Here is a 14,677-nt window from a genome sequence, read left to right as displayed (position 1 = left end):
TCATGTTAATATAACTACTATCAAATGCATGTAAGTGTGCCAAATCCCGAAAACTGTATGTCACAGATATTGTCAAAAAAACCCACATTTTGCTATAAAATATTTTATATATTTTGCTATCAAGAAGAAAAATTCTGTTATTTTTATTGTGCCATTTATAACTATAACATACTAGCTACATTTGATGACCAACTTGTTGATCAGAATCATCGGCTGCATTTCGTCTTTCTGTGAAGTAACATCACTTTCAGATAGCAGTACTAATTTATTGTTTGGTTTCTTTCTTTTAATTTTGTGCCTCAAAGAATCACAAGAAGATTGTTTGATGTTTTGAAATTATTTTCATTTTTGATTATCACTCTCTTGTTTATTAAGCATTCTTTAACGACTTTTTGTATACTTTACTTACTGCACATTTTTTTTTTTTTATTGCACCTTTGCGAATTATTTCTCAAAGAATCTGTAAATATATGGTAGATTATTGGAATATAATTTTAAAATCAAGTTTCATTATATTTGATTTTATTGTGCATATAGTAATTTCCAGAATAATCCAGTAATAATGAACTTGTATTGGATGCTACTACTTATTTTTTACATACAACTATTGCAATATAACAAAGTTTTGAGTTGTGTTTCATATAAATTAAATCGAATCTTGCTCTTAAATTTTTTGGGTGGAAGGTATATTAATAAGTATGTCATAAGGAATATCTTGAGATTATGATAGGCAGTTTAATAACCCTTACAATTTTAAGATAAGGTAAAAGAGATAATTCTGCAATATGATAACAATCTTAGTTATATATTTCAACAAAACAAACCTTTTGAAATCAAACAAATAATAAAAATTTCAATGAGGTTGAGCTAAAAGGCATACATTAAATAAATAATAATATAGCAACTAAATGCATTAAAGTGTATTACTGCATTTAAATGCTTAAAAATAAAAATGAAAGTAAAATTGGAATTATTCTGAAAAGAAATAAATTTTCCTATAAAGATTTTTGCAATTTAACAAAAAAGAAGCCATTAAAACATTTGCTGAAACAAAATTAATTTGAGTTTCATTTTAAAAATGAAATCTGTTGCAATTCATTTAAAATTATTTTAAAAATTTGTTAAGATGAAGGCAAAAAAAAAAAAAAAAAAAAAAAAAAATTAAAACATCAATTTGAGATCATCAACATTATTATTATTTTTAATTTCAAATTTGTGTAAAGATTTTGCTTTCATTTTACTTTTGAAAGTTATTAGAAGAAAATTTCCTTTATTTAATTTTTAATTGACTAAAATTCTTTTTAAAATTTCAAACAAGCATTACAAGGAGCACATTGCTGTTGCATTTAAGAATTTGGCTGCAAACTCAAGATCAAATTAGGCAGCTTTAATCTAGGGTGCCAACTGATGGGCAGACATACATTTCCTTTTCTTATTATTAGAGTTACATAGCCAGGACCACCCCAGACAAAAGCAGAGCCAAAGTTGAGTGGCAAGGCCATGAAACAAAGTCAAATTTTTTTTTATTTGATTTGATTAATTATTAGAATCTTAAAAATTGATGTAATAGACTTATAGTATACTTGAAAATAATAATAAATAAGTAAATTGTATAAAGTTTACATTTAGTTATTAAATAACTATAAATAAAATAATGAAAATTAATTGCTACATAAATATATATATATAATTGAATTTGATGTGCAGCTCACTAGAATAAAATTACAGTATTAGGTTTTTATTTCACCATTTTTTGTATGTTTTATAGCAAATTTGTTTCTTATCACTAGAGTTTAATTTTTTGATTTTGTAGTAATTTTCTGTTGTTGTTTTTACTTGCAGTTTTAAGAAAGACCTTCTGCAGAGGTCTAGAAAAAATGTAGAATATAGACAGTAGAAAAAAAAAATGTAGAATATAATATTTTGATCTTGGGAAAGACTTTATGATAAATTTTTTTCTTCATTAAATGATTCTGTTCAATCAATATTGTTTTGCAAAGCTGCATTTATATATTTGAGGAAATTGTTTTAATCAGTTTTTGTTTTGTAGCGAATATTATCTCGATTATATTCAATCTTTTGATAAATTTCAAATCTTTTCTGAAAAGACATAATAATGATTTCAGTTATGGCCAGAACATTGTTTTGAATTGGAGTTATAGTCAATTGTGTGATGATATTTAAATGCATGTATGTTTTTGTATATATATGTATCATGTAAATAAAATGTTTGGAATGTTCTTTCTTTTTTAAATTTTTTTTTATAAAACATTTATAATATTTGGATATTATAATTGTTATTCACTGAATTATTTAACATATATTATGTTTACAGATTGAAAACTATAATCAAGTTGTTGAAGCTGCCAATTTTATTCTGAAGTCTCAAAAAGCATTTATGTGCTTACAGTGTGAAGAAAGTGAAAGAATTTATATATCTGAATTATTATTGCTTTCTACATTATCTTTAAGTGAAAGAAGTATAGTTTATGGACATGATCCGACCAGATTACTAGACATAGCAAGTACTGTGAGCATTTCATTATTAAAAGTAAGGAAATTTCTTTAAATATTTCTCTTCCAAATAAAAAGTTATATTTTTTTGAAGACTTTACCATTAATTTATGTAAACAGAATGCTCAAAATACTGTAACCAGATTGAATAATATACATTTTTTTTCCTGACTTTGTAGGTAAAATTGTTATATTTAGCACATTTTTGCTATGATGCTCTAATCAAAAAGATTTTATGACAAATTCATGCTTGGAGACTGCTGCTGTCAACCTAGTGATGAAAATATCTTTTTCTGCATAGGATTAATTTTGTTTAAATTAATACTGATGACTGACATTTCATTATTTTATTTTTCAGATTAATTTTACATCTTCATTTGTCAACCTGTGTTTGGCATCCATAGCAAAGATTTTAAAAATAGTATCTGGAGAGCTTATTGAGAAATATGTTTCTATAGGTAAGAAATTTTCTTAGTTTATAGAGGGTAACTGTTTCTTAGAGAGAGATTTTAAAGATATGAATGATTTTAAATCATATGTTTGTACAATATATGCCTTCATTTTCTGCAGCCTTGTTTCATTCTTTTACATTATGGTTCTGAGTTGGCTCAATCATCAAGTAAAAAATATGTCTGAATTAAAAAAAAAAAAAATATTTTCTTTGCCGTACCAATTTAAATAAATATGAATTTTTTCGTCTTTTATCTTCTGTTATAAAAAACAATGCATGCTTATAGTATTTATCTTATGTCATTAGTTTGAAAAAAGCTATTAAATTTCAAATTCTATTTTGGATAAGGATAGATATTTTGAATGATGATTATATATGATATTTGTTTAATGCTGATATTGTGACTTAAAAGTTTGTGCTAAATTAATAAAATTTTGACATGAAAAAACAATTAGCATTATATATGTCAAATAGGGTTGTAATATACAGATTTGAATTGTTATTGCTCATCATTTAATATCTCAATATAAAATGTATGAATAAAATTTTTGGGACAATTACTTATTTGTATGATTAATTTATAAAATTTTATTTAAGCATATTAATATGCATATGTATTTCTTTTCTTTTTTTTCTTCTTTTTTTTTTGTTTAGAATAAATCCAGTATGATAAAAAAAAAATCTAAAAAGTGTTACAAAATCTTATTTTTAAATTTTAAATTAAATGCCATTTGTGTAAATATAATGAGATTTATTCCTACTGTATTATATTTATAAAAAATATCAGTATTGATGTTTCTTATCAATATTGCTGTCTTTTATGTCAAATTTTAAAAAAATAAATATTGATTATTTATGTGTACAAAAAAATTAAATAGGTAAAGAATGATTTATGTTTAATTTAATTTATTATTAGAGACTGCAATTTAATCTAGTAATTAAATAAAATGATAGTGTATTCACAACTAGTCTCAAATTATATTCAAATATATACATGATCAATATAAGTAACTTACAGAAGAAATGTTATTTTGTTACATGCAATTTTTTTGTCTTTTTATACATCCATATTTTATTAGTTTTGTATAAATGAATAACAATTTTAAAAGGTAGATATATATTTTTAAAATTCTATTTACTGAATTTTGAATATAAAATCCCTTGCTGTAAAAACTTTGTTTCAACTAGATTAATTTGTATTTTTCTTCTTTTATCCACGTACATTTCTTTTCCTACTCATTAGCTAATTTTAATGCATTCTTGTTTTGAACAATTAAATTTGTATAAAGTAAAGTAATACTTCTTTCAATGTGTCCCCTCACCCCTCTTTGTACTTTTCCCTTTCTTCCATTACAATGATCAGAAATGTCCAAAGATCTTATTTCTTTGTGTTATAAATTTATTAAATTTCTTGAGTCTATTAGTGTCTGGTTTCTATTTTTAATTCAGTTCTGCTTTTACCCTTCAAATATAAATCGGAAGCATTTATAGAATATAATTTTTAAAAGTTTTTGTGTCTCTAAAACTAGTACTTTTATTTTTATCTTTGCTTTTATGAATTAATGGATTTATAACAATAATTATTTTTATTTTCCAATATATTATCAGGATTCCCATAATACTTTGAAAACTGGAAAAATAGAGGAAAATTTGAAAGCTTCCATAAAAACTAGGAAAATACAGGGAATTTTAAGTTTCTTAATTCAACATTTTTTAGATGGAAAAAAAAAATCTCTAAGCATTGCAAGAATAAGATATCACAGCCTTAGCTCAAAAAATTAAACTGCATTTAAGCATCATAGGGAACATAGGATAAATGGTATGTGGTTCCTAGAATTTGGTATTCATTGTTATTCATTATTGAGTATGTCTTGTGTACAGATCGATGTGGTTTAATCTTCTGAACTTTTATGAGCATCAGAGCTTGTTGCATCTATAGCCAAACAATGTATATTAAGTTGTGCAAAAATGTTATACATTATTTTTTACACATTAGCTTCATTTTTTTTCCAGCAATCTCTTTAAAAATAAACTTTAAACCATAAAAAATTTCTTATATGGATATATACAAAATTTCTTATTCTCCTATAAACTTTGAATTGTACTTGACAAAAATGTCAAATGGATCTTATTGTAAGATATTAGTGTAAATTAACCAAGAATCTTCACAAGACATTGGAATTCAGTACAGTACACTCCCAAGTATCTGGTTTGCGACTATCCTGTTTCTGTACTATCGGCAATTAATCGTACAATTAAATGAGGAAGGCAAGCCTTGCATCAACAACATTGCCAAGGTATTAGAAGTGGGCATCAGCTATGATCCTCCTATGTGCCATGTGCAAAAATACAAGTTGCAACAGGAAAAGAGCAGTATTCTGCTCGTTGATCATTGTTTCTTGTTTCATCAGTGTGTAACAGACCTCAATTGTTGCCCCTGTTCCTGATTATAACTGCACAGTATTTGTAAATTTATGTTCAACATGGTTTGAGGTAAATGGAGGGCTTGGTACTCAATAAGAAGTGAGAAAATAGATATTATAACAGTGAGTGTGGTATAAAAACTTTGTCTTCTGATATTGGTGTGCAAAGGAATGCGTTCATAGAACTCCACCCTATCTAGTTTCTTTTTGTTATTTGGCCTGCCTTTCCACCACATTACACTGGATACTTTGGTATATTTTAAAATACAGTATACTCCTTTGCTGAAGGATTGTTTGTGAATTTTAAAGAAATTATAACAAGTTTTGACCTATAGTTACTTTAACAAATTCCTGTGAATGGACCAAATGTAAATTAAAAATTTTAAATATGTCAAAAATCTTTGTGCAAAAATAATTGCTAAATTTTAGATCTAGATACTTTTGGAGCATTTCAATATGAACATAAGTCTTCTGGATGGAAAGTAGATGGTTCACTAAAAGCAATGTAGAGAATATTAAAAGATAGTTCAGCTAGACATGCTGATTTCCTGGAATTTACAAGTTCTTCTGAATTTCCATTGAAGCTTTGTTCAATCCATTGGGTAGAAAAAGGTGGTGTTTGTGAATGTGTTTTGACAACATAAAGAAATATATAGATTTCAGTTAGAAACTTTACTAGATCTGTCGTGAGTAATAATATTATAAATGTTTATCGGATTCTTAAACAGTTAGTGAAAAAATATTGTCAAAAGAAGCATATTCGAAAAAGCTAAAACTTTTGACAACTAATTTTTGATAGAACTTGCTAGTTCTAAATATCTAAAAATGAGAAGAAATACTGATATTATAAGTTACTTGATTACTAGGGGATCTGAAGTTAAAAAAAAAAAAAGATTTTTTAGCAGAGTGTTTTATATTTGTGAAGAATATTATTAAAATATATTTAAATGCTTGTCCAAAAATTTTGTTGTTTTAAAAATTGCATTTTGTTAAATCATCATTTATTGAAGTTCATTATTGTATAAAACAATAGATAGAATTGAACAGTTCATTATTATGTGAAAAATGATTGGTTGATTTACATCAAATTCTTTATTTCAAAGCACAAATTCTCTCAGCTTTTCTCTCAGAAATTTTTCTGAAAAATTAAAAAAAACAACTTGATTTATTTAATGAAAAAATTTCTTTATATAATTCCTATTCTAATACGAGGTGGTCAGCCAATCGGGAATCGTCAGAGAATTCCAAGAGGTTGAGAAAAATCAGGGAAAAGGTAGAAATTTATTATGAAACTAGAATTTTTTTTATGAATCTGTAATTTTTATAAAACATGATAATTTGCTGGAATTTTTTAATAAGTAGAGTGCAACATAGTTGGCAACTAATGAAAATAAAGCTTTTACTGATAATCTAAAACAGACTTTGGAAGAGAAAGATTAACCTCCATATCTAATTTATTTCATATATGTGTAAATATATAATATTGCCGTCAAAAGTTTTGGTTTGCTTTTTTCTCAGAATAAGTTATTGACATAATTAGCAAACAGGGTTTACTGTGGTTTACTGCTTACTGTGGGAAAACACAGTAAAAAGCCCAGATCCTGTTACTATTATGATTTTAAGTTTTAATGGGTCTCTTTTATTTAAAATATATATATATGAAAGTACCCCCCCCCCCTTCCTTCAAACGTCAAATCGATCATACCACGTATTACGAGAGCAGAAGTATGAATTTTGGGTATCAATATTCAAAACTGGTTGTAAAATATTGATCTATTATTATGATCCAAAAAGTTTATTTTAATTAAATAAGTATTTTACAATAATTATTTTTTTCCCTCTCCTCAGAGATTTTTTTGTTGAATTACAAAGTATCGGATGTTTTAGCTATTATTTCCATAAAATATTTTTTGTTTATTTTTAAACATTATGAATTTGAATTACTAATTCTTCATATGAATGGGTGCTATGAATGTCATGAAATGGACATTATTGCTTATATTTTCTTTTAACATTTTTTTTATTTGTTTAAAATTCTCCATACATTTAACAAAATGCTTTATAATTTTAAAATAATATCAAACACAGTAAATACATTTGTTTGATGCATTATAGATACACATGCCTCTTATAATTTTTTAAAAAAAGAGGACAATATTTTTTTATGTAGTTTGATGTATATTAAATTGTTTGCTACAAAAATATACAAAATTCATTCATACTATCTTTTTTTTGAAATTTATACCTCTAAAAAAATTTATGGAATAAAGAAAAAAAAAAGGAAATTTTCCACTTTTTTCTCTATTTTACAGATTTGGCACTGAACCAGCGTACAAGTGATTTATTTTATTATAGTTGGTGCAAAAGTCAATGCAAATCATTTTGTATATATAAATGAGTTTTTTTTTTCTGTTAGTAAAATTATTGTTCAGTTCTGATTGGCATGTTAAACAGTGTAGATAAGGAAGACCCCACTGGAAGGAATCGAATCATTTCATTCTTAAGACTCCATCAATGTGCATTTATTTTTATACTGCATTTTTCATGAATGAATTTGAAAAACAATTCTAAGATATAACTGGTTAGCTAAAAATCAGTCTAGATGGGCATGTATCTTCTAGTGTTGGTTAATATATTTGCAAAATAAAGGGAAGGGTTCTACAAAATTGAAGCTTTTTTGAAATTCAATAATTAAAATATTTTTTTTTCTGAATTAAATTTTATTTTACATTGAATTTAGTTAAAAAGAGCAGAACAATTTTTCAAATAAAGTTAAGAAATATTGTACAATAATTAAAGAGAAAATAAAGTGACATCGTTCTGAAGATGTTAGAAATATCTGAAAAATGCCGGGGAAATTTCTATGAAAACCTGGAAATATCAGGGAAATTCAAACAGCAGAAATGCTGGCCACCCTGTAATATTTTGAAGTTTTTGGGATTTCTTTATTTTTGGGCAATTGTAAAAATAGTTCTTGTTTTGTCTTATGGCATACTGTTTAAAATGGATTTAGTATCAACAAGGTATGCTTGTTGAAAATCTGAAAAAGATTCTTTAATTGATCTAGGATCTGTGTATGATATTTTAAATATTTATGGAGGTGTTTTAAACAATCCGAGTTTTTTTGTAATATTCTGTTTGTTAAATGCATGTACAAGATATTATGAAGCCTCAGAAAAGCAGAGAAACATCAACGAAAAAAGAGAGGGAGGTGTTCAACAAACACAAAGTAGCATTGCAAAAAAAAAAAACTGATGACTGAAAAATTTGTAGAAATTAATTTCTAAATATATGAATTGGCACAAATTAATAAGTAAAAATAAAAAAGTAATGTTGTTTTGTAAAGTTTTATTTTTGTTATTGTTGTTGTTGTTAAGTACTCATTAAATGATTTGTATCATTGTGTTATTTTGCATTTTATTTCACTTGAGTTCTTAATTTTTATCTGACTTATTGATCGCCTCTCATGCTCTATAATTATATCTCCTGCACCCTTATAATGTGAATTTTGTCTTGCTAAATTCTAGGCAATAAATAAAGATAAATTGTGTTTTTATATATATAAATATTCTTTTAATATGCTATTATTTTGAATTGTATTAAATTGTGACTTCCTTTCCTTGCTTTTCTCCACTCATTATAACTAACTAGTGCGCAAGTGCTGTTAATGCATTTCCTTATATGTTACATATATGTACAGGGAAAACACAGGGAATAATTCAAATATTATTCAAATAAAGCTATCAACTTAAATTTCTATTACTGCCCATGTTGATAATTTTACTGATTTCTTTTTTCTCATTTTTATAGCTATTGTACTCCTGGATTTTCACCACATATCCCCTACAATAGCTGCTTTATTGGCATCTTCTGTGATTCATCTCTTGCCAGAACCATCTGTAATATCATTCAATGAATCAACATCTTCTTCCTTATCACAGCTATTAACAAAACTGGAGCAACTCTTCTTGAATTCCAAAGATTCAGGAAACAATGCTATTACATCTCAGAATGCTGAATCATCTAATGGATTAACATGTTCTGCTGCTTTAGAAAAGACTAAAAGCATCAATCATATTTATATTGAAGCTTTTACATTTTCAGTGCAGTCATCTTTACAATGTGCCAAATTTGCCATCCAACTTGATGAAGCCAATTTTGAGTTTAAACAAAACTGGTTGGAAACTGTCAAGAATGTTGTGAGTTGCTGTTCTGCTGACAACTTAGATATGATATTCTCCTTAGTGACTGCACTTTTTCTTTCATCCACAGATAATCGAAACTTTATAATTTCATGTTTAGAAACTTTTGAATCTATTCTTGCAAAAAGTTCATATTTGGTAAGACATTTTTAATGCTCTTATTTTTAAAATACGCTTTGGACATTGTTGTCTTTGTCACAAACACTTTTCAGTCATTTGAAAAAACTTTAGCTCAATGTTTATGCTAATTTAATTAGACATATTTATCCTTGTATTTTGTTTTAGTCTACAAAATTATTTGCAATTCTTCTATACAAGCAAAGTCTACTGAACTCACCCGAGTCAAAATATCTAATTCTGGATTTCTTACCAAAATCTGCTGCTCATAAGGTAATTAGTGTATTATTATGGAATATTTCTTCTCTTTAGTATGCATATTTATTTTTTTATTGATTTTGTGTAATACAGAGTATTAGTATTACATTTGTATTTATAATACCTATAGGAAAAACAAAATAGTTAACTTGTATTGAGAATTTCCAAACCTGTTGTAAAAATAACATCATTCATTTATAAGACTTAAATATGTTATTGGTGTATTGCTCAGTGATAATTATATTATCAAAACCATCACTTTTAGTATCTAAAACTTTAATTCACATTTGCTGTCACATGCAAACCTATTTAATGTCGCCCACAGTTTTTGTATATTTATAGGGAAAGACTATCTTGAATAATATGTTTTTTTGTGTTGTATCTGGTAATCTGGTTTTGTAATAGCATAATGAGGGTTTTTTTCTCCCTTTTCATGAGGTAATAGTGAATATTACAGTAATTTTAAATTATTTAATGCTTCATTATGAAATCATTTCTTCAGAGGCCCTTGCCCCAGAGGAATTGAATTTCTCATTAAATATTACTACAGGGATAGTTTCTAGTTTATCTCTACCATTAATAAATGCTTGTGTGGCACTCTACTGGCCTAGACTATTTGGTCAACAGCTACTACAAATATGTTTTGAAAAATAAAAATGTGAAATTTGGAGAATTAAAAAAAATTATTAAATAAAAATTATATCAATTTTTAGGTTTTTGTGGAATAATTTGTGCAGTATTGTTACGGAAATTAATTCCACTAAACTTGATGTTTTCCCCATAGTGACAAATAACATAGCCTCAATGACAAATTATAATGTTTATTAACATGAATCAAGTGACTAAATACTGCCAAGCCGTACACAAACAATATCCAGCAGCACTTATAACAAACAGCAACCCACAAGTAGTAATCAGTAATAAACAATCACGACAGCACACAAAGCAGCCAGACAAAACTTGGTACCTGCTCATTAAGGCCTGTCCACTGTCTCCTCACTTTAGTTGTACCCAATTGCTGACTCACTACTATATAACTGCTACACCAAACACAACTTGATACTGCTTCAAAACTTGGAGCATGGCTCAGTTCTCAATCCACTGATTGTTTGAGCTTCATTAAGCACTTACTCTTCACTGGACTGATCCAACTAATTCATCGTTGACTCACTATATGACTGACTTTGGCTTGGATTGCCAGTCTTTTATATCTTCTGGAGTAGAACAGAGAAGTTCCTTGAAGAATCGAGCAGAATTCACCTCCATTTGTTCTTATTATCATCCATTTTCTTGCCAAATAGTTGCCAAGCCAAGGGTCATTGATCTGACATCTTGTCAACATCCAATAGAGCTGTCTGTAAAACTATCTTTCCTACAATTGAATTGTGCTTGGAAGCAACATTACAGATTCATATCAATATTATAACATAAGAATAGTTTTTACAATATCCAAAACTTTTTTAAATCTTTTTAATGATACCTATTTGTTAAGCAATTTTTATTGCTTGAATCTTGATAATTAAAAAAAATGTACAATTTTCATTAGTTCATTTCTTTTACATGATTTTCTTCTATTGATGAAAGTTAATAAGAGATATTGTTTTTTACCTGAGCAAGTTATATGAGGAATATGAATAAATATGGTTGAATATGATAAATAAAGTATAATTAAATAATAGATTACCCCTACAGCTTATTTCCTTTATGAAATGAGACAATATTTATTAACAATATTTATGCACATAATGAAAAGACTTTACGGTTATTAAAATAATAAGACACTAATGTCTATTATAATTGGATGCCTTAAAATACATTTTGAATGAATCATGAATGACACTAAAACCATGTACAAGAGATTTAATTAAAATTAAATATAACCAACATTTCTGGGAACCAGTTGATCACAATTTTTGCTATTAAGAAATTTAGAAAATCCATCCTACTTCCACGTCAACATTTAAGATTGCAAAGATATTTTCATATTAATTTTAAACTTCATTCTTGTGAAAGCCTAAAAATTTTTTTGATAAAATAATTTTTATGGATTTTTTTTTATATATATATATATATATATGAGTATATTATATAGATGAAATTCTTTCATTAAATGAAAATTTTGAATAGGTTGAGAGTTAGATGTATTTCTGGTGTTGCACACCCTGCTATACACATAATATAATTTTTTTTTTTTTTTTACAGTATGCCATTCCTCCAATCCTAAGTATACTTAAAGTGATGGCAAATGAGGATCACTTAAAAGCACAGGCGATTCATTTAATGATGCAGTTATGGAAAAAGCACGACAGATGTTTTTCTTACCTGCATAAACTGTTGACTGAAACCAATAAAATTCAAAACAAAGATCTTAATATAAATGAAGCCTTAATTGCTCAAGCAGCAGCAATCCGAGAAATCTGCTTAATAGCGTGAGTACATTTATTAGTTCTCGTACATAATTTGCTTGGTGCATGATATTCTTTTTATTATACATGTGTATCTCAAAGATTTGGAGAAAAGAAGGTTATGATGAAAAATCTTTTTCAGATTTTGGAATATGTGGCAATGGCATTTATAAGTTGATCATTGATAATATACATAATTCCAAGAGTCCAAATTGTTGCTACTATATTATCAATTTTCCCTATATATCAAGGCTTTATATATATATATATATATATATATATATATATATATATATATATATATTCATAAAGCCTTGATATTTAATGTAATATCTATATCTCATGCATTTTTATTATTATTTTAGTTAATAACATAAGATATGAGAAACATTAATTTAGCATTATATTTTTCGCTAGTTGTTGAAATAATTTTAACCTGAATCAACATGATTTGTGTTTCAGAAAGTACATAAATACTATTTTACATAAGATATATCTGCTATGTATATTTCATAATAATGTATTTTGTAATTTACCTCAGCATTTTGTTTAAACCATATGATAGTTTTTATAAATTTTAAAAATTAAAGTGTGTTTTTACTTATATTTGCATGATGAATAATAAGTATTTCTAATCAATTCTCAATAAAAATTAAATTTGTTTCATTTTCATGGAACTTATCTTGTATATTATATTTGACATTACAAAGAAGTACTAATTTAAATACAGAATCAATAACAAATTGTCAAAAGTTTAAAAAGGAGGGAAAATGTTAATTTTTTAACTGGTTTAATGTGCATTATTCTTCAAAGCCTGTGTGATTTCTAATATTGCAGTGAGGAATGGGATCATTTTTTATTGAATTATCTTTCATAACATTTTTAAATTATTAAGTTTATATATATATATATATATATATATATATATATATATATATATATATATATATATATATATATATTGTAAATAGATGTTTTTAACCATCCAATTCTTTTGTTCACTGAGACAAGCATGAAAATGGTTATACCACTTATAGAAGATAGGGTAAAACAGATTCATTATGTGTTCAAAGCTGAATGAAAGTACAGTGCACCATAATAAAGTTGTCCACCTCAGAATACTTTTTATTTTTTTGTAATTGGAAAGTCTCTTTATTGATTTTATATGTATATTTCAATACAATCTAATTTTTGGTTTATTAAGTTTCTAATTGCAGTGCAAATATATTATTTGATAATTATTAATCAGAAAATACTTTTATGAACTAAAAATGAAATATCTCAGGTTCCCACGCCACTGGGAAAACACGGGAAATTTATAAATCGCCTAAAAAAACTGGGAAAATGCAGGGAAATTTGAAAATTTTCATAAAAACCAGGAAATACAGGGAATTTTAAATTTCTTACGTATTTTTTCCCATCTCAAAAAAGCCAATTTCTAAAGATTGCAAGAATAAAAGATCATAGCCATTGCTTCCAAAAACAAAACAATACCATTCTTGATTGTATAGTATGGAAGTTCGCACCTTTCCTACTCTCTTCCCCTTTTTTCTGTATAGATCAGTACAGTTTCGATATGCGAGATAATAGTTCTTTGTCCAAGATATTCCCGAATTGCAATTAATGAACATGTGCAAGACATTTGTAACTGCATGAAAAAATGGAATACATTTCTCTGGCGAGAAAAATAGAATACATTCAATCTGCGGAAACTGCACAGATGTATTTGGTCACCCACATGTGAGTTTATTGAAGGTTTGTTTGTCATTTGAGAAATTGTCATAGAAATTGTATCATTTGAGAAATCCATATTTTGTATGAATTAGCAGATAAAAAAAAATAAATTCTAATTTTGCTGGATGAGTTCAAGAAGTTCAACAAAATGCATTTGCTGCATACTGTTTGCTTTGTAAGAAAATAATAAGCCAAAGTAATATGGAAAAACAGGCACTTATTAGTCATGCCAAAATAAAAGGAAGAAGAATATGTGCCAGTTCAAAAAAATCATAATTAATGTTAGATTTTGAACTTTTTACTTCAAGAATATGTTTTAGTTTAGTTTTCTTTAAAACAGAATTTATATGGGCATTAAAATTTGTTGCATCACATTCATCCATTAAAGCATTCTATGATATATCAGAAATATTTCCTCATGTGTTCATTGAAAGTAAAATAACAAAAAAATGTTCTTTTGGCTATGCAAAAACATTGTATCTTATTTGTTGAGGATTAGCTCCATTAAACATAGATCAAAAATCATCTGCAGAAATTGATGCCCAAATGCATAAACTGGTAGAAATGAATAAA

General features: G+C 26.5%; 1 protein-coding gene across 2 annotated transcripts in view; it reads left to right on the top strand.

The window, feature by feature from the left end:
* Window positions 1–14,677, top strand: part of LOC129969193 (focadhesin-like) — a 62,858-nt gene that overhangs the window by 5,217 nt on the left and 42,964 nt on the right. For both annotated transcript variants that reach the window (XM_056083633.1, XM_056083634.1), the window contains 5 exons: window positions 2,336–2,551; window positions 2,873–2,972; window positions 9,199–9,728; window positions 9,876–9,980; window positions 12,168–12,394. In XM_056083633.1, coding sequence (XP_055939608.1) covers window positions 2,336–2,551; window positions 2,873–2,972; window positions 9,199–9,728; window positions 9,876–9,980; window positions 12,168–12,394 — 1,178 coding nt within the window. The remainder of the gene's footprint in view (window positions 1–2,335; window positions 2,552–2,872; window positions 2,973–9,198; window positions 9,729–9,875; window positions 9,981–12,167; window positions 12,395–14,677) is intronic.

Source organism: Argiope bruennichi, chromosome 5 (genome assembly GCF_947563725.1).
Source record: "Argiope bruennichi chromosome 5, qqArgBrue1.1, whole genome shotgun sequence".
Taxonomy (NCBI): Eukaryota; Metazoa; Arthropoda; class Arachnida; order Araneae; family Araneidae; genus Argiope; species Argiope bruennichi.
This window is presented reverse-complemented; position numbering and strand designations above follow the sequence as displayed.